The sequence below is a fragment of the Mustelus asterias genome, chromosome 7 (assembly GCF_964213995.1).
Source record: "Mustelus asterias chromosome 7, sMusAst1.hap1.1, whole genome shotgun sequence".
In the NCBI taxonomy this organism is placed as follows: Eukaryota; Metazoa; Chordata; class Chondrichthyes; order Carcharhiniformes; family Triakidae; genus Mustelus; species Mustelus asterias.
Window position 1 is genome coordinate 49,470,140 of NC_135807.1, and position 21,707 is coordinate 49,491,846.

Sequence of the window (21,707 nt, forward strand, 5' to 3'; positions counted from 1 at the left end):
AGAAGGCTTTTGACAAAGTCCTACATGGGATTGGGGGTTGTGTGTTAAGATGGACAGAAAACAGACAGGATAGGAATAAATAGATCATTTTCCAAATGGCAGGCAGTGACTAGTGGGATACTGCATGGATTGGTGCTAGGGCCCCAGCTATTCACAAAATACAATGATTTAGATGAGGGAACTAAATGTAATTCCTCCAAATTTGCAGATGGCGTAAATTGGGGGTTATGGAGGATGAGCTGTGAGGGGATGTAGAGATCCTTCAATGTGATTTAGACAAGCTGAGCAAATGGCCAAATGCAGCATTATGTGGATGAATGTGAGGTGATCCACTTTGGTAGCAAAAACAGGAGTTTATTTATTAGTCACAAGTACATTAACACTGCAATGAAGTTACTGTGAAAATCCCCTAGTCGCCACACTCCGGCACCTGTTCAGGTAGACTGAGGGAGAATTTAGTATGGCCAATGCATCCAACCAGCACATCTTTGGGACTGTGGGAGGAAACCAGAGCACCCGGAGGAAACCCACACAGACACAGGGAATGTGTGGAGTTTGCACAGTGACCCAAGCTGGGAATTGAACCCAGGTCCCTGGCACTGTGAGGCAGCAGTGCTGTGTGACTTGCTGCCCCATTCTGGGGGGGGGGGGCGGAGCGGTGGTGGGAAAGAAATGTGCAATGAGACCTGAATGTCTTCATACACCAGTTGCTGAAAGTAAGCATGTGGTAAAGGCAGCAAATTATTTTGGCCTTCACAGCAAGAGGATTTGACTGCAGGAGCAAGGATGACTTGCTCCATTTATACAGGGCCTTGGTGAGGCGATACCTGGAATATTGTGCAGTGTTGGTTTTGCTATATAGAGGGTGTGCAGAGAAAATGGATTCCTGGGATGGTGGGACTGATGTATAAGGAGAGATTGAGTTGGTTATGATTATATTTGCTGGAGTTCATAAGTATGTAGGGAGATGGACGAAGAAGCAGAGCAAGAATGCTTCCAATGGTGGGGGTGTCAAAAATCAGGAATCATACTCTTATGGATAAGTAAACCTTTTAGGACTGAGATGAGGAGAAATTACTTTACAGTATAGCCTGTAGAATTCACTACCACAGAAAGCAGTTGACGCCAAAACATTATAGGTTTAAGAATTTAGATGGGAGTGCTTGGGGTAAAGAGGATCAAAGGATATGGAGGGGGTGGCAGGATTAGGCCGAGTTGGATGATCAGACATGACCATGAATGAATGGTGGAGCATGCTTGAAGGGCCAAATGGCCTACTTCTGTTCTTATCCAGTCACCACAAAACAAACAGAAAAATCTAGTGGAATTTATGACTAACTGTAGAGGATGTCATCAGCATCTTGAACCTCTCTAGCAAGTAGACAGGTTTTCTCCATTGGCATTTGAATCTAAAGATCTACTATTCAGCCTGCCCACTGTATAGTAGGAGTGTAGCACATCCTTTTAGCAGAGTTTGATGCAATTCACTGTGCAAGAAAATCATCTTCACTGCAATCACCACTAATCAAAAAGCAGTTAAATCAAAAGATGGTTAGAGACAGTGAAATTAAGTTTTTTTTTAAAAATCACTTCTGCATCTAAGAGTATGAGTGCACAATTTTAAAATCATAGTGGGTGGTGTTTTGAATGAGTTCAAAGTCTTACCTTTTGGTTTAAACATTTTGCAGTGCTTATTTTAGGAATAAAACATTGCCAAAGATTCTCATTGCATTAATGTAGTAAAAAAGGATTGTGTGTCAAGCTTGGTGAACTAAAATTAAATGTATAGAGAAAGTACAAAACTGCTTGGGGTCACAAGCAGAGAGTCAAAAATAGCTCACAGGAAATCTACTCTTGTCTCAGTGTTAAGTTTCAAAGACAGAAACAGTATGGTAAGTCAGCAAAATTTTTATTTACTAAATCTTATGGCTTACAACTCTTATTGCATTGGTTAAAAGACAATTCCATGAATGAGTAAATTGTAGAATTATTGCTCTTTAATACTCAATATAATTTTTTTAACTAGAACTGCTTTACAGTTAACATCACTAAAAAAAACAATTTATTAAACTTGAACAATATAGTCAGTGCTACAGATTAGTCCTTCACTAAATTACAGACTGCCTTCATATATCTTTTATTTTCAACAAGATGAAATGATTGCTTCAGATTTTGTTAAATTGCAAGGCTCATGAGGATCCAGGAACACGATAACAATCCAGTGGTTACTTAAAACCAATCTGGATGCCCCAATTTTTAATAACTTGTGCTTAAAAGGTGTTGTCTGCCTGGTTGTCCACTCCAACTGAGTAGTGGTGGATGAGGGGGTTGGGAGTCAGGGGAAATTTACTGCTACTCAGGCTAGACAGGGACAGTTCAGGAAGGCAAGCTGATGACTGTACGCCAATCCTTACTCGAAATTTTTTCGAATCTCCCTGCATTTCATAGGCTGGGGAGGTCGGTAGTTGTTTTGCATGGGTTCATTTGGTCCGAATTCCAAAGTGCGGAACTTTGCCATCTGGAAAATAAAGCACAATTGTAATAATTGCCACTACTTTTCACTAAATTGATAAAAGCAACAAAACAATTTGATATTGCCCAATGACTTGCAAATTTTGCTGCATGTAATTAAATGCACTGTAGAATAATTTTATGGTACTATCATTTGCAGGTTTTTGCACTGATGTGGGAAAACTCCTTGTGCAAATATTTCACTGATCTTATTTTCTGTGCATGTAGTTAGTGAGTCATTGAATAACCACACCTTTATGAAATTATGCCCTTAGGGTGAAAATATTTCCAAGTCCTTGTGGAATTTTAGGTTCTGCATTTGATCTCAACCTGGACAAAGTTGAGATTCCAGACAAGATCCCATGTGTTTTTTTTCCCCTGTCGCCACTGTTCATTTAATCAGGTTTTTTAATCAGTATCTCACTGAGAGGAAGCCTTGCTATCTTGACAATTGTGGGTGTGCTCTTGTGTATTTCGTTTCACTTCCTCTTTGAAGTCATGAAGCAACTAACTGACTACTCAGTTAATGAATCATGTTAAATCAGAAACTTAAGTAGCAGTATTTTAAAATGGAGTGTGACAATGGTGATACTTACCAAGATTCATGACTTTGTATTTCGTGATTAACACATATTGGGGAGTTATTAAAATATGTATTTACATTATTTCTACATGTGCCATCTCCAATTTAGAAATTTGATTAGGGCAGGCAGCTTAAATAACCAGTGCACATTTACTTATCTATATAAAAAAAAACTTCATTTGGGAACCAAATGACATCTGTGTACCCTGCTCCACCATTTAACCACTCCCCCCTTACCCCCAACTTCACCTGAAGACCATGACTGATCAACTCTCCATGTGCACCGCAACTCCTGAATGTTTACATCTCTATTAATGTCATCCAGCCTAAGCTTACAGCTCTTTCATGTTCAACCCTTGATAACCCAGTTCCCTCTGCCACCTCCACCCAACTCCAAACTCAATGTACCCATGTATAACACTTCAAAACCATTGTTGCTGGGTTTGGTGAAAGGTTTGATAAAGTGGGCATAGATGTCCCATCTTTCAAGTGCCTGATTTCTCCTCCAGGATAGATACCACACCATTCCTTTTATCCCCCAGCACAACTGCCTCATGCTTCTCAATTTGCTACCAGATTTTATTTTGCTTTAACTAAATAAACTGTAGAATAATATTGTTATTGGTTACATTGTCCCTAGTTTATCATTGACATAGGTACTGAAAATATTTATCACTGATATGTCTGAAGATCTGGCAGAGTGTTCCAGCCACTTTGAGCTCTGGCTGAAGATTACTCCCTTCAACCACAAGTCAAGCAAAAAAAGGAAATAGAATACACAGCCAATGGCTGTACAATTTAGCCCAAATTTTATATATATATCTGGAAGAAGGTGTAACTGGGGTGATCAGTAAGTTTGTGGACGACACAAAAATGGCTGGACTTGCAGATAGTGAGGAACATTGTCAGAGGCTACAGACGGATATAGATAGGCTGGAAATTTGGGCAAAGAAATGGCAGATGGAGTTCAATCCAGATAAATGCGAAGTGATGCATTTTGGTAGAACTAACGTAGGGGGGAGCTATACGATAAATTGCAGAACCATAAAGGGTGTAGATACGCAGAGGGACCTGGGTGTGCAAGTCCACAGATCCTTGAAGGTGATGTCACAGGTGGAGAAGGTAGTGAATAAGGCATATGGCATGCTTGCCTTTATAGGACGGGGCATAGAGTATAAACGTTGGGGTCTGATGTTGCAGTTGTATAGAACGTTGGTTCGGCCGCATTTGGAATACTGCGCCCAGTTCTGGTCGCCACACTACCAGAAGGACATGGAGGCTTTAGAGTGCAGAGGAGGTTTACCAGGATGTTGCCTGGTATGGAAGGGCTTAGTCATGAGAGATTGGGTAAACTGGGGTTGTTCTCACTGGAAAGACGGAGGATGAGGGGTGACCTAATAGAGGTGTATAAAAGTATGAAAGGCATAGATAGGGTGAACGGTGGGAAGTTTTTTCCCAGGTCGGTGGTGACGTTCACGAGGGGTCATAAGTTCAAGGGGCGGGGGGGGGGGGGGGAAGAGGAGGAGGTTTAACACGGATATCAGAAGGACGTATTTTACACAGGGTGGTGGGGGCCTGGAATGCACTGCCGGGCAAGGTGGTGGAGGCGGACACACTGGGAATGTTTAAGACTTATCTAGATAGCCATATGAACGGAGTGGGAATGGAGGGATACAAAAGAATGGTCTATTTTGGACCAGGGAGCAGCGTGGGCCGAAGGGCCTGTTCCTGTGCTGTATTGTTCTTTGTTCAAATTCCATTTTAAATCATGTAGAATTTTTATAAAATGATTTATGCCCATTCATATCCAAATTTCAACTGGTGTTCATTGGATGAGGAAATGTATGTTTGGGACTTCTGTAAACAATGGTCTTTGGGAAAGACAATAAATATTTCTGTATACATGGTACAAACCGTTATCCAATCAAACTATCATGGTCAAGGAGCTCCAAGTGCTTTTTGTACTGTTTAAATTGACATTTTTGCTCAGAAGTCTGTTAGACATTATGCTAACTCAGTTCACCAAAATCAATCTTATTTCCAAGCAGAACTGAGCATATTGGCAGATTTTATGTTAACAAGGGGCTGATGGCGTTTTGGGTTCAGATTAGTGTGCCAGTTCAAATATTAATTCTCCTTTACTAGCATAATTTATCTTACAGAATTGAATTGGCAATTTAGCTTGTTGTGGTATAATCAGAGACTACTATAAATAGCATACACAACCTCCAGTGAACGCAACTAAAGCAAAACAATTTTGAGCATTTTAACCAAACTGTATTGCATTTATCAGATTGTGTGAATACAGCTCCCTCCAATGCAATAAAACATCTCTAGACACTTGTTTGCAAGTATTTAAAATTGTTTCAATTATCTACAAAAATTTTAAGTAAATGGAAGCATTCTATTCAGATAATTGCCTGTTTTATGAAGTGGTCATTGACCTGGTCTTTTACTGAATGAATAATTGCTGTTTCAATTATAAATCAGTTTCATGATCACATTTATGACTTCACTGGATAGATGGTCAAGCTGGGAGTGTTCTTTTCTGGGAACAAGAGATTTGAATGAGATATTTAAAATGATGAGGGGGTCTGGGTAGAGTAGACGAGAAGAAACTAGCCCCACTGGTGGAAGCATGAGAACTAGAGGGCACAGATTTAAGAATTAACAGAAACGGCAATGGCCAACTGAGGAAAACCTTTTTTCTTTTCACTCTCCCAAAAACAGTAAGTTATTAGGATCTGGAATGCATTGCCTGAGAGAGTGTTATGTGTTCAATCATGGCATTCAAAAGGGAATTGGATCATTATCCAAAATCATAGAAATATGCAGGGCCACACGAAAAAGATAGAACAGTGACACAAGGCGAATTGCTCTTGCAGAGGCCCAGCTCAGCACGAGAAGCTGAATAGCCTTCTGCACTGTAATCACTCGACTGTTGATTATTTACCTGATCTGGGCCGATGCTGATAGGTTCCTTAAGCACAAGCCAGATTACACACTCACACAGGGGAGGAGTGGTCAGGGATCCTAGGTAGGTCCAATATTGGAGGCAGGAAGGCAACAGCGAGCAAGGGGAAAAGTCTTTAAAGTCACTTTTAGCACCCTATGAATAGAAAGAACTGTGATTAGACCTTCAGGAATGAACAATGTTTTACAATCAGTTGAGATAAATACCAAGCAAAGTCAGGTATTAGGTGACAAAGTTTATAGGCAACAAGCCAACTACATATTTGAAAGTGATGCATGTGCCACATATCTATGGACCACAGCCAGACATTTTGGGAATGAAACTGGTCTTTGAGAGCAACACAATTGGTGAATCAGCAACCATTTCACACCCTACCCAGGCAAGGTGCAAAAGGAACAATTTGCACGTTCTGTGCTAGCATCAAAAAGACCAATTTCAGCTGCCTCGTCTTTGCAAATTAGTTATTCATAATTTCAAATATTATACATCTGCTATACTTCCCATTAAAATGTTTCCATCATAATTGTCAGTGTTTATATCTAGAATGCAAACCACTTGTTTCAGCTCATCACAATGTATTAACATACTCGTCACTGTGCAGGTGCTGCAATGTTACCACTGGCAGGAAGAATACAAAGATACACGTGACAAGTTTGCATAGTTCCCAATATTTGTGGATAAAAGAATTTATAACTGAGAATGCTGGAAAGACTGGGCAGGTCTGGCAGCATTTATGAAGGGGAGTGCAATGAGAGAAGCATTTGGTTGACTGAAGTAGACCGCCTCTTTACACCCCGTTGAGGAAAAGGTGGGGTGTAAAACAGCCTTCCCAGTCTTCATTTCTCATGTACAAGAACAACTGTTATTCAGCTGTATTGACAGACAGATAGCTGCAGTCGCACACAACAAGATTTAGGTTGAACGGTTTTGCAAAATATATAGGAGACCCCCCCCCCCCGACACTGCACATTGCAGGTTGGCAAACAACGGGGATGCACAGTTGGCAGGACAAGATCCCACCAGCATGAATAGCCAAAGAATTCCAGCCATAATATAAAAAATCAGATTACTCCTCTACCATCATGGCACATAACAGTATACACTTAGCAACGTAGCAACTCATCAAGCCTTCTTTGACAGAATCTTCCAAACCCACTTCTACTATCTAGAAGGGCAGCAGATGCATAGGAACATCACCACCTAGACGTTTCCTGCCAAGTCACACACCATCCTAACTTGGAACTTTATCACTGTTGCTGGGTTAAAGTCCTGGAACCCCTTTCCTAATAGCAGTGGGCATACCTATACCAGATGGATGGCAACAGTTCAAGGCAGATCACCAACTTATAGGTCAATTAGAGATAGGCAACAAATGCTAGCCACACAATTGATGCCAATGCCCCAAGAATGAACAAAAAAAAAAGTCTGAATCTTTTAGAAGTAACCATTGATATGCTATTCCATCTGCTGTGTGTTTAGCAGATGTATACACAGCAACCATGTTTAGTTATATTAGGTGTAAATATTTGAGATTTGTTTGTCCACTATTTTAAACAAGTGGTTATGGTATGCAGAATTTCCCAAAATTAACATTTGTTATTATGACAAAAGATGCAATGAAAGTTGCAATTTAAATAAGTATCACTGTTTATACCTATATACAGTGTACAGAATTCATTGTACCTTGGATTTAAGGCATTCCAGGGAACTGATGATCTTCTGCAGAGCTGGATTTGAATCACATACCTGAAAGTCACAAGATACCAATTGACAGTTCACATTATGAATCCTGTGATTATGCAGATTTGCATTTTTGGGCATACAGAGGTTATCCTACTAAAGCAGCAAAAAGCCATGAATGCTAGGTTCAACTTTTGCATTTTACGGTGAATGTGTGCTCCACTTCCTTTTTCATATTAGTTACTCAGTAATCAGAATTCTAGCAACCAAAAACAAATGAATTAAAGCTGGTTATCATTATGGAGTTCAACTAAAGGTTAATCACATGATGATGCACTGAGGAATGCTCACGACTTAATCAGGTTTTCATCAGTTTTAGACAATGAAAGGAACTATTATAGTGCAAACAGCACACTTGAAATTTGCTTGCAAGCAGTGAATTGTGTAATTCTAAACACATTAGAAATCTATATAATCTTGCAGTTGTAGATAATGGTTATCCCTGCAACAAATCAGTACAGATTCTTTAAGAATCACGGAAATCAGACCAACTTTGAAACCTTGCCTTCTTAAATCCATTCATAGGACGTGGGTGTCACTGACAGGGTAGGCAGTTAATGCCCTTTAGAAACTAGCTGCAGTATTTCTGCTGTGATGCATGCAATCAGGAGGAGTACAAGAGCAGGCAAATAGTTGAAATGTCAATCAAGCAGTCTTTGTTCTGGATGGAGTCAATCAAGTTTTTGGAGTGCAATTACCACCGCACATATCCAGACAAATCCCATCATTCTCCTGACTTGCATCTTGTAGGAGTTAGATGACCAGATCCTCACAGATAGCCTCACAGACAGGCTATAGGACACCTGTCCTATAGCCACAGCAGGTGTGGTTGGTTCAGTTCTTTCTAGTTATTGGTGCACGCTTTGGTAGAGAGGCCACAATGTCATGGGGAGGTATTAAGACTATTTTAGGTGGTCACTGCCCAGCACGTGTTACCTGCCACCTAATCAAGTCTGGCTTGAGTATTGTCAAGGTATGGCCACGTTTCATTATCTGAATTATTGCAAATTAGGTGAATAGCCTCACGTCTGATTTCATAATGGAGGAAATGTCAATGAGGCAGCTACTTGTGCAACCTAGGATGTGGTCTTAAGAAATTCCTGCAGTGCTTTGGGGCTGAAATAATGATTGTTAGAGATCAATTGTCTTGCTTTTAGAAACGCCATGATCACCTGTGACAGTGAAAGTGGTTTCTAATGTTACACTGATCTAATTTCGGATGTCCACTTTAATAATACATTGCATCGCATTCTTGGGAATTTAAGTTAGAAGCCTTTGGATAAATACAATGCAAATATAATATAAAATAGTGACAAATATCATCTAATCACTGAGCTGAAGGCATATGTTAAATGCTGGTCATTATGTTGTCTAATACATCAAATATTTAAATATTGTTGTACACTGACTATTGAATTGAATCTAGTGGTTGTTACATTTCATATTCGAAAAGTTGTAAATAGTTTGGTGTGGATTTCATCTGATGAAAACATTCAAACAGGATTTATTGCTGCGTTCTTCTCATTTAGGTGAAATGTTTAAGTTTTTGTCCACAATACAAGGCAAATCTGGTTCGACTGTAAAAGAAAGTTTGGATTATTGTGTTGATTGCAATTGTCAAGAGGGTAAATGAACTAAAAAGATAAGAGTGAATGAAGGCAAGGTCCTGAAATTCACGGTGGATCTGACAAATTCCAAGCAGCAAAATATCAAATTCAAGACCCAATTTGAACCTGTCCAGGTGTCACTCAGTTAGCCTCAACATTGCCATTGGGCAAAATGTAATGGGCTCAGGAATTGGTGTACATAATGCAGACCAACATCAGACTTCAGAAATTCACACACCAAGGCTCTCCTGGTCTAGTCCAATGGTTCATGTTCAAGTTCTCATAGCACACATGACCAGCAGGGCTTTCTCCAGTGGTGGCAGTGGTTAGCATTGCTGCCTCAACACCAGGGACCCGGGTTCGATTCTCAGCTGGGGTCACTGTCTGTGGGGAGTTTGCACGTTCTCCGTGTGTGTGTGTGTGGATTTCCTCCCACAGTCCAAAGATGTGCGGGTTAGATGGATTGGCCATGCTAAATTATCCCTTAGTGTCAGGAGGACTAGCTAGGGTAAATGCATAGGATTATGGGAATAGGGCTTGGGTGGGATTGGGGTCAGTGCAGACTTGATGGGCTGAATGGCTTCCTTCTGCACAATAAGGATTCCATGACATCCTAGCTAAATTCTTTCCATCTATCTATTGCTAAACTTTTAGGTATTAGCAGGAATTACATGTTTAATTCAAGGCCCCACACTTTAGAAAGGATGACAAGGTCTCGGGCAGGGTAAAGAAGCAATTTACTAGAGTGGTATTCAATTATGCAGAGCAACTGGAGAATTTAGGATAGTCTTTCTTAGTTACAGACAGTTATCAAGAGATTCAAAAAGCAGGAAAGGTTTTAAGGAGAAGCCATTTTCAGTGGAAGGGGGATCAGTAAACAGAAGATAGACCAAGTGACTGGCAAGAACAGAGGAAACATTTTGGAAAAAAGAGGAAACTGCACGAAGTCGTAAAAGTAGAGTTAATAGTAAAAGGAGAATTGGATTTAATAAAAAATCTGAAGTGTTACAGGTAAAGACCAGGATAGTGGGACTAATTGGACACCTCTACCAAAGATCTAAGTTTAAGTTTTGTTTATTTATTAGTGTCACAAGTAGGCTTACAGTAACACTGCAATGCAGTTAGTGAAAATCTCCCAGCTGCCACAGACCAGTGCCTGTTCGGGTACACGGAGGGAGAATTTAGCATGGCCAATGCAATGTAACCAGCACGTCGTCTTTCAGATGGTGGGAGGAAATCCACGCAGACATGGGGAGAATGTGCAGACTCTGCACAGACAGTGACCCAAGCCAGGAATCAAACCTGGGTCCCTGGCACTGTGAGACAGCAGTGCTAACCATTGTGCATGATTCTTTCTACAGTTATTTGAACTAACACCACAAATGATTGAATAATCTCATTACTGAAATCTGTGTACGGTTGCTACGTCCAAGGATCAGTAATTGCACAATTCAGCTAAGAGACAAGGTGCAAAATAATTTTTAAGCAATTGTCCAGTTTGTGGTATCTTGGAATGTTCTGTTATAAAGCAACAATATAACTAACATTGTTGAATGTGTGAATACAACGGTGGACATATTACTATAGTGTCTTTGCACCCCCACGAGTGCATTTAAAATAAATGCCCATGCAACTTAAAAAATATCCATGGTGGTTGGAAGGCAATAAGTAAAAAAAAAAAAGTTGAATTTTCCCAGTTATTGCAGTGATGTGTGCTACAGAAGTCTGCCAGTAAATGCTTTTGTGGAAACTAAGTATTTGAGAGCATAACATATTTTGCCCAGTGTCTTTGCAAAATACTGCTTATTCTGTATCCCTAGTTAGTCCGTTTGTATATACTAGCATATGCAAAGATGTTGTGGAGTTCAGGGACTTGGCATTTCTATCATTGAAGAGCTAGGATGAAACTGAAATAATAGGGGTGAATGTGGGCAAGTGCATTTAAACAGAATTGTATTGGCTGATCATTAAAAAGGCACCCTTGATATTCAATTAAGTCTATGCAACTTAATATCAGCAGAGCACATTAGCCAATCAGATACCACTGTTGTGTCACACAAATCTAATTCTACCCTCATGTCGTATACAATAGCATGTGAATGGATTTTTACAGCAAAGAGAGACTGTTATTGTATGTTATAAAAGCCAGATCAAATAAACCTTCATACCTTTAGCATGACGCCAATGACAGCCAAACCATCAGGTGCTTTAACAGCCTCAGCAAAGTCGCTATACTTTTCTGCATTCCAATGCACCAGGTGAAGCTAGAAACAACATCACAGGCTTAGTCAAAACAATTGTTTTAACCTTAGAGCATATCAAAATAATCATCAGAATTCTGGGTCATGTCACAGGTAGGTCTCAATTAGAACACATGCTTGATCGAATCAAAGTCACTAGTTTCTGCCAGAGCACGGCTGTTAGTGGGCAATGACTAAACTAATTTCAGATTTGGCAGACCAATGTTGAAAATAACCACCTTGTTGTACAATAATCATAAAAGGTGCATGCTCCACTGTATTTTGATCTTTATCTAATTTGATAAAGAGACAAATATAGAAACCAAAGATGGGTCCATTGTTGCAGCAAAATGGTTGAATATGAAGGATAATAAAAAGTCTACCAAATTTCTGCCATTATGTCTTGGTCTGCTGATGCCTTCTTTATTATGGTCTGTCATATTTCCAACATCTGCAGTATTCTTGATTTTAGCAAGTTTAAGAAAGACCTTAAATTTGTGCAAATCTTGTCAAAGAGATATGAACCAATCTATTTCTTCAAATTAAGGCTTTGGGAGTTGCGTATTGGATGTGTCCACACTGAAGGTGCATTTACTCAACGACTAATTTGGGAAACTTGAAAAGTGAAATAGCAACAGAGGTTCAGACCTCAATACCAGATCCCTATACACAGACTAGTATCATATTATGATCAACAATTTTAGAACCTCTGGCCCCCAGTTCTATAACCACCAACTCCATCCATTTCACCCCCACCAATGAATTGATATTATTCCACTTCTCCAAGATCCAGAGAGAAGTGTAAACGTTTCAGATCTGTGATCGTTCAGCTCACAAGTCTGAAACATTAACTCTGCCTCACTGTCAAGCAACCATATTTTGCCCATTTTCTCTACCCATCTACACAACTCACCTGTGCCCAGTCCCCAAGTCTGGGTCCCTCACCAGCACAGAGACAGGACATCTCAGCCATCAAGAGATATACCCTGGGGAGGGGGATTTTTCCCAGCCATGCACACTCCTAGACCAGAGGTCAATGGACTGTTGTATGGTCCGTTAATTTTTCTGTCCCGCGCACCAAGATTACAATGGCAGGCAGGATGGGAAAATTCCATCCCTTTGCTACCACTGCCAACATCATAACACAACAGGTGATGCCAAGAATGAAAATAAAGTTTTGTAATCAGCCAACTATACTACAAAATGTTTTATTATGGTTCTGCTTTATTTCTGAGCCAGATATTTCTTTCTACCATTTTCTCAGCAATTTGGCTGCTGACTGGAGAGAGTGTCCTTTTTCACGACATTTATGTAAAGTCATGAATTGACACATAACATGAGGATTGAAAGGGATTGTTCTGGACTGCTTTGTTTGATGAAGTGTGTGGCTTTCACAGGTGATTGTGCGAACTCCACATTCTCCCAGTGCCTGTGTGGGTGTCCTCCAGGTACCCTGGTTTCCTCCCACCCACAGTCTAAAGATGCACTGGTTAGGTGGATTGGCTAAGCTAAATTTCCCCCTAATAGCCAAAGATAGGGGGATTAGTGGGATAAATACATGAGGTTACAGTGAAATTGCCTGAGTAAGATACTCTGATAGTCAGTGCAGACTTGATGGGCCAAATGGCCTCCTTCTGCAATGTAGGGATTCCATAATTCGTCCTCCAATTCAGCTGGAGAGCATGTGTGCTCTTATTCTGACTGGTGTCATTATGGGCAAGGTTAATATAATTGCCTGCCCTGACAAACAGGATATCAAGAGAAAATGTATCCATATTTTAAAATTGCCTGAAGAGTCATTTGAATTCAAAAAGTCAACTCAGTTCCTCTCCGCCAGATCTGATTTTTTCCAGCATTTTGTTTTTATCATAGCGGATTGAAAATGTCTGCCACCATTGGATATAACACCAAGTCTTCTGAGACAGTGTTCCAACATGTCCAGTAATCTTCTCCCAGACCCTGTGCCTCTTCACACAATGCAAGCAGAAGCCGAAGTCAATATGTTGGAGCCGGCTACACAAGCTGCTTGAGCATTCTAACTTTCCCAAACCGATGTGCAGCTACATATTAAAATTCAGCTTGTTAATTCTTTCTCCCTCCACAGATGCTGCCTGTCCAGATTCCAGTATTTTGTTTTATTGTTAAACAACCCAAAAGCTCATTCCCTCAGTTTACTGCTTTAAATCTCAAATGCATTGCAATATTACAAAGATTGAAATGGATGCTAAATCTAGGCTGGATTTAGCATTCCAATGCAATAAAAATGGATATTTCCTAATATAATAGATAATGGTAAAACTCAGCCAATATTGGCTCAGTATTTGCTCCAGCATTTAGGAAAACATTTCCTAATAAGAATATTCCTTGGCTGTGATCAGATATTTATTGGCCTAGGCACCAAAAACAATAGCAAACTCAGTCCTGGCAACCCTGCACCATGAATGTACCTACATTATGTGGACTGAAGTGGTTCAGGAAGGCAGCTTGCCACCACCTTTGAGAGAAATTAGAGATAGGCAATAAATGTGAGCCAGTGATATCCGCATCCCATGATGTGACCTTTTCACTATTGCCTTCTGCTAAAACACATGCACTTGGGATGGGATTCTTAAAACAAAATTTGACTACTGTGAAGCAAAATTTTGATTTTTGAACACTAAAATGTGCCTACCCAGATATATTGTCTTGTCCAAACCTTGTTCGCTTACCTCTGCAGCATAAGTTTTTCCATCAACTATATGTTCACTGCCATGAGTATCACAGCCTCCCCAATGGAAGTGGAACTGACGTAGCCTGTATTTTCCACAAAGGGGGCCACCTGTCAGCACTATCACACAAATGAAGCAGCATCAGTATTAACATTGCAATATAATCTACCTCTAATTTGCTTTAAATTATGGATGAATTTGCTCAGTAACAGTCATATGAAGGTTAATAAGCAATTCATGCTTTGATAAAGTTATACAGCTGATAGTAGATTGTCATATTATCAATCCCTGCAAATATTTTGATTGTGGAAATACTGAACAGCTGTGCCACCTTTTCTTCAACCAATAAAATGATTTCAAAGCCGCTTCTCATTATACTGGGAGCAAAAAAAAAGGCAGGCAGGAAAAGCTGGATGTTGATTGGGAGAGGATGTTCGAGGGTAAGTCCGCATCTGGCATGTGGGAGTCTTTTAAGGAACTATTGATAAGGCTGCAGGATAGGCATGTGCCTGTAAAAAGGAAAGATAGGAAAGGTAGGATTCGAGAGCCGTGGATAACCAGGGAAATTGAGGATCTGATTAAAATGAAAAGGGAGGCGTACGTTAAGTCCAGGCAACTGAAAACAGATGGAGCTCTGGAGGAATACAGAGAGAGTAGGAAAGAACTCAAACAGGGAGTTAGAAGGGCAAAAAGAGGTCACGAGATGTTCTTGGCAGGCAGAATTAAGGAGAATCCTAAGGCATTCTATTCATACGTTAGGAACAAAAGAGTTGTCAGGGAGAAAATCGGACCTCTCAGGGACAAAGGAGGGGAATTATGCTTAGAACCCAAGGGAATAGGGGAGATCCTAAATGAATACTTTGCATCGGTATTCACGAAGGAGAGGGGCGTGTTAACCGGGAGTGTCTCGGAGGGAGGTGTTGACCCGTTAGAGAAAATCTCCATTACGAGAGAGGAAGTGTTAGGTTTTTTAGGGAACATTAAAACTGACAAAGCCCCAGGGCCTGATGGCATCTATCCTAGACTGCTCAGGGAGACGAGAGATGAAATTGCTGGACCTCTGACGGAAATCTTTGTCGCTTCTTTGGACACGGGTGAGGTCCCTGAGGATTGGAGGATAGCGAATGTGGTCCCGTTGTTTAAGAAGGGTAGCAGGGATAACCCAGGAAATTATAGGCCGGTGAGCTTGACGTCCGTGGTAGGGAAGTTGTTGGAGAGGATTCTTAGAGACAGGATGTATGTGCATTTAGAACGGAACAATCTCATTAGTGACAGACAGCATGGTTTTGTAAGACGGAGGTCGTGCCTTACAAATTTGGTGGAGTTTTTTGAGGAAGTGACAAAAACGGTTGATGAAGGAAGGGCCGTGGATGTCGTCTATATGGATTTCAGTAAGGCATTTGACAAAGTCCCACATGGCAGGTTGGTTAAGAAGGTTAAGGCTCATGGGATACAAGGAGAAGTGGCTCGATGGGTGGAGAACTGGCTTGGCCATAGGAGACAGAGGGTAGTGGTCGAAGGGTCTTTTTCCGGCTGGAGGTCTGTGACCAGTGGTGTTCCGCAGGGCTCTGTACTGGGACCTCTGCTATTTGTGATATATATAAATGATTTGGAAGAAGGTGTAACTGGTGTAATCAGCAAGTTTGCGGATGACACGAAGATGGCTGGACTTGCGGATAGCGAAGAGCATTGTCGGGCAATACAGCAAGATATAGATAGGCTGGAAAATTGGGCGGAGAGGTGGCAGATGGAGTTTAATCCGGATAAATGCGAAGTGATGCATTTTGGAAGAAATAATGTAGAGAGGAGTTATACAATAAATGGCAGAGTCATCAGGAGTATAGAAACACAGAGGGACCTAGGTGTGCAAGTCCACAAATCCTTGAAGGTGGCAACACAGGTGGAGAAGGTGGTGAAGAAGGCATATGGTATGCTTGCCTTTATAGGACGGGGTATAGAGTATAAAAGCTGGAGTCTGATGATGCAGCTGTATAGAACGCTGGTTAGGCCACATTTGGAGTACTGCGTCCAGTTCTGGTCGCCGCACTACCAGAAGGACGTGGAGGCGTTAGAGAGAGTGCAGAGAAGGTTTACCAGGATGTTGCCTGGTATGGAGGGTCTTAGCTATGAGGAGAGATTGGGTAGACTGGGGTTGTTCTCCTTGGAAAGACAGAGAATGAGGGGAGATCTAATCAAGGTGTACAAGATTATGAAGGGTATAGATAGGGTGAACAGTGGGAAGCTTTTTCCCAGGTCGGAGGTGACGATCACGAGGGGTCACGGGCTCAAGCTGAGAGGGGTGAAGTATAACTCAGATATCAGAGGGACGTTTTTTACACAGAGGGTGGTGGGGGCCTGGAATGCGCTGCCAAGTAGGGTGGTGGAGGCAGGCACGCTGACATCGTTTAAGACTTACCTGGATAGTCACATGAGCAGCCTGGGAATGGAGGGATACAAACGATTGGCCTAGTTGGACCAAGGAGCGGCACAGGCTTGGAGGGCCGAAGGGCCTGTTTCCTGTGCTGTACTGTTCTTTGTTCTTTGTATCTGTTCCACCAATTGTATAGTAGGTGTGGTAAACCACTTATCTGCTATCTGTTACCTGTATATGAGGCACATCCCTGTCGGGTTCCACCCAAGTCTCCTCCCCCTGGTCCGGGTATAAAGGCGGTGGCTCCTCCCCCCTGGCTCTCAGTTCAGACCAGATCACCGACAGGGATGGCTCCAAGTTCTTGCCAGTAAAAGCCTATTTGTCTTGCTCACTAGTCTCGGCTCGATTGATAGTGCATCAGTAGGAGAAATCAATACTTTGTCATTATCCACCAAGACACCTCAAAGAGCAAAAGGCAAACTGAGGCATGTGAAAACTAACACTGAAAAAGTCCAATAGTAGACAGTAGCTGTAAGTGGAAACCTCCAACTAGAATTAGAGAAATCTAATGGCCTCCTTTATCCAGCTTCCATTCTTCTCACTAGTTCCCACTTTCCTTGCTCCATGTCCTCTACCCCTTCCCCAATGGTGGTAGAACACAGGTGGTTGAGCAGAGACAGAAATCAGGGGACCATTGATTAGTCAGTGCAGCAGGAGAATGGTACTGGAGAGAATCCAATCCAAGGAAATTAGAGGCTTGTCCACAGCAACTTGCAGTGTCCTACATTAGTGGGACATGGGCATCACTGGCTGGCCAGCATTTGTTGTCCATCCCAAGATGCCCTTGAACGGAGTGGCTTGCTAAGCCATTTCATAGGACAGTTGAGGGTCAACCACATTACTGTGGCTCTGGAGTCACATATAGGCCACACCAGGTAAGGACAGCAGATTTCCTTCCCTAAAGGACATTAGTGAACCAGATGAGTTTTCCCCCGACAAATGACAATGGTTTCATGGTCATCAGTAGTTCTTAATTCCAGAATTTAAAAAAAAAAATTCCACCATCTGCCATGGTGGAATTTGAACCCAAGTCTCCCAGAACATTAGCAGTTTCTGGATTATTAGTCTAGTGATAATGCCACTTGGCCATCACCTCCCCTGTTGAGTGCAAAACAATCCAAATCGGCAGAAGGTATATGGTGTGTGTGTGGTGGGGGGGGGGGGGGGGAATCTGTAACGTCACAGATATAAAAGCCATGACATTTAGGATTCAAGGGTAAAAAGCAGAACAGAAGATCAAATTGATCTTGTTCTTACACTGCTACTTTTTGAATGATCCAAAACATGCAATAAAATTTTAGTTTAGAGTCCAAAACTGACCCAAATTTTCTGTTGCGTCATGTATTACTCCAGTTTTCCCCCCAAAACTAGACCATATGAAAGCCCAGAATTGGAAAGAAAAGGTTATTTGTTCCCTACAGCATGTACAATTTTTCCTAAGAAATTTAAGGGGGGGGGTGTAAGAGGAGGTTTTATAACGTTAAGTTGAAAGCACAAAAATTGGGTATAAATTGCCCTCAAATGTATCAGCATTTCTTTCAGAGTACAATGATTGTCACCTTATCCTGCTAAAATGTTACAATTTAGTCAAGCAGCCAAGCTCTGCTCCAATTTTTTAAAAAAGGCTCCTTTCAATTGGTCGCAATTGCATATGTGTCAAATCAGATTACACAACCCTGTCACTCAATCCAGCCCTTAAAACTGATCTGCCCCTTTCACTCCTGCAGCTCCTTTGGCGACCCGAGTGACAGCTTCCCTCACCCATAGCCCAGCACTGGCTGGCTCTTTGCATTTCGACCGGGGGAGGGGGGAACTCTTGTCCAAATCTGGTTTAATAAAACGCAACAGCCACACTGATTAAACTTTACCGCTCCCGCCCAAACCAGCATTTTATCAGGAACAAAATAAGGATAAATGCCCTTATCATTTTAACAAAATAATTAAGGATTGCCCTTTGATCGGAAGGTGGAACGTTTGAGTGGAGTATTTTCACAGTCACTTCATTGCAGTGTTAATGCAAGCCTACTTGTGACACTAATAAATAAAAACTTTAAACATGCACCATTGCAATTCTTGTTGTGAAATAGCAGTGTGTGTGTGCATGTTACTACTGCCCCAACTCGCTTACTGCAAAACCACAGCAGCTCAGAATCTGGTCATTCACTGGGGAGGGGGAGGGGGGGGGGAGAGAGAGAGAATGAACACAACATCACTTTGCTAACCTGATCGGTCCGAGCAATCGTCGAAATCTACCTGCAGGGAGCTGCCGGTGTTGCTGATACATTTGGAGCTGGCTGGGTCATAGCTGAGATTGAGTGGCTTCAGGTTGCTGTCGAACTTGGCTTCCTGGTTCTTGATCTCGATCGGTGACTGGCGGGACCCCTCCTTGGCGAGGGGGAACCCCAATTTGTGCCAGTGGTCTGGACCTGCAGCAGGGAGGGGAGAGAGAGAGAGAGTGAAGAGGGTGGTCACCTAAATCCTCTGCTTAAGGTCACTCACACTCTGACTGCACCTCCTCGGAGAAGCTGGAGCTTGGAGGAGGCGGGCAGAGGGAGGGAGAGTTCACAGCTTTCTGCAGACGGGAAAGCTGATACTCTTGTGCTTGCAAACCCAACGCCAAGGAGCGTAAGAGCAGCAGCAGCAGCCTGCATGCATCTACTGAAGTTTTTAAGAATTGCAGCAGGAGGGAAATGCTGCCTTGTAGAGAGAGAGAATTCATTCATCTGGCAACAATCTGCAGAAATAAATTGCCCCTATTTTTAAAAAATAATAATAAACCCTTTCTCGCTGTACAGTGTGAATTTCTAAAGCTGCTTAAAACAACCTAAGCAAAGAGAGAGAGAGGGGAAAACTTTCAAGAGGAAAAACATCCAGCTCGCAAAGAGATCGCATTTCCACTCAGGCTGCAACGTGAGCCTTTGCTGCTCTGGGCTGGAGAGAGTGTCAGAGCCCCGGGGCAAGGGAGCTGCAAGTCTAGCAATGTCCAGACCTGGGGAGGGGGCTCCTCCAGCCCGGCCCCCCGAAAGCCTCACCGTTTTGGGGTCCGTATCCCCATGAACATCCCGACATCGCTGCAGCTTCCCTAAATCCCCGGCTCAAGCTCTCTCACACACACACAAACCCCTCAGCTGTCCCGCCCCGATGACAGAAGCCGATATCTTGTCGGGAGGATTGGCTCCGGACCAGCTTTTATAGGTTGCTCGGTTCCACATCATTGGATCAGCCGTCTTTGCTGTTCCTCTATGTCACCAATAGTAAAGCCCAAATAAAAATGAGGGTGAGGTGGTACAGGAAGGGCTGGGGGGGGGGGGGAATGATGCTGATTTTTATTTTTATATAATCTTTATTCCCTTGGCTGGCTGGCAGAGGGTTTGTGGCAAAAGCGGTGGGTCCCAGCCTGGGTGTATCTGAGGGGGGGGGGGGGGGGGTCCATGCCTGAGTATATCTGAGGGGGTCCATGTCGGGGTATATCTGAGGGGGGGGTCTATCCCTGGGTATATTTGAAGGGGGGGTCCATGTCTGAGTATATCTGAGGGGATCCATGTCTGGGTATATCTGAGGGGGTCCATGCCTGGGTATATCTGAGGGGGTCCATGCCTGGGTATGTCTGAGGGGGTTTATGCCTGGGTGTATCTGAGGGGGTTTATGCCTGGGTATGTCTGAGGGGGTTTATGCCTGGGTGTATCTGAGGGGGTTTATGCCTGGGTGTATCTGGGGGGGTGGTTTATGCCTGGGTATATCTGAGGGGGTTTGTGCCTGGGTGTATCTTGGGGGGGGGGGGGGTCCATGCCTGGGGGTTGGGTGTTGAAGTGTATTCACATTGAGTTGCCAGCTCCGTGTATCTTCCCATTGCCCAGCAGCAGCACCGCGATGATCTGACTGCAGCAACTTATCTCAGACACGGAGCATGGCAACAGTACATTTTCTTATATTCGTGGGGAATAGACATCTTAACTGTTTACATGTGCAGCCCGAAATGCATTTTCGACTTCACCTTACACTCATTTCAGAAAAGTTTCTTTGGAGGTGTTCTCGCATTCACTGTTTATTGTTAATATTGCAGCACAGAGCTATGGGCGATTTTGTTTATCGTCAGGTAATTTGTGGCTATGAATCCTTAATAGTTGATGATACGATCTTATCCCCAACCACTCACGTTTGATTTCAACTGTGTGTACCCGCAAAATGATGTGAATGGTGTCTCCAGGATCTGTCATTCTATATTGGAGAGTGAGTGCAGCTTCAGATGCACTGGGCATCACAGTGTTCACAAGCAAACCTCAGTCTAGACTAAGCTGCTGAACCAATGGATCCTAAAGAGCATTGCGACCTCATCATTTTCATTTCACTTTATTATGAGTTCAACAATCCACATTCTGCTGGGAAAAATGCGGTTTTTGAGTGTTTGATAAGTGTTACTGGGCGAATTCTGTGATATTGAATAGAGGTGAGTGTAGATTGTCCTTTCGAGATGGGGTTTCCTAAGTTCACCAAATCATTTATTGATCCTCCTTTATTATGTGGAAAAAAAATAATTGAAATACATTGCCGTCCGCTGTTGATATCTCAACCGAATGCCATTACTTTGCTGCCATCTAGGGGGAAGTGTCAAAGCGATGATGAAGATTTGAGGCTCACTCAGTATTAACTGCCTCACAACGCAACAACCTAACACATTGACCATGGGAAGGAATGACCCAACAATTATGACCATTAGTCGAGATTAATTTCCACTGATACAGCGTATCTCATCCCTTTCCCTGCATAACTACATAAATACTGAATGTATCAATGTACTCTCCAAGCACCCTGCAATCAAAACGTACAATCATTTCTATGGACAATAAACAACCCCATATGGCTGTTGTGTACACAATGTTGTGTACCTAAAAACGCATTTGACAAATTTCAAT

At 42.3% G+C, this 21,707-nt stretch overlaps 1 protein-coding gene across 1 annotated transcript; it reads right to left on the reverse strand.

The window, feature by feature from the left end:
* Positions 1 to 1,892: 1,892 nt before the first annotated feature.
* Positions 1,893 to 20,047, reverse strand: LOC144495704 (carbonic anhydrase 13-like). The gene is made up of 7 exons (XM_078216045.1): positions 19,827 to 20,047; positions 19,017 to 19,220; positions 14,364 to 14,482; positions 11,584 to 11,679; positions 7,752 to 7,814; positions 6,048 to 6,203; positions 1,893 to 2,518 (listed from the first exon to the last, which is right to left on the reverse strand). The coding sequence occupies exons 1-7, from the start codon at positions 19,861 to 19,863 to the stop codon at positions 2,411 to 2,413; spliced, it is 783 nt and encodes a 260-aa protein (XP_078072171.1). The 5' UTR covers positions 19,864 to 20,047; the 3' UTR covers positions 1,893 to 2,410.
* Positions 20,048 to 21,707: the final 1,660 nt, after the last annotated feature.

Coding starts and splice junctions, on each gene's coding strand:
- LOC144495704 (XM_078216045.1), bottom strand. CDS start 19,863: ATGTCGGGATGTTCATGGGGATACGGACCCCAAAACG. Junction 19,221..19,826: donor GGGATACGGACCCCAAAACG/GTGAGGCTTTCG, acceptor TCCCTGCTGCAG/GTCCAGACCACTGGCACAAA. Junction 7,815..11,583: donor TCATTGGCGTCATGCTAAAG/GTATGAAGGTTT, acceptor TGTGACTTTCAG/GTATGTGATTCAAATCCAGC.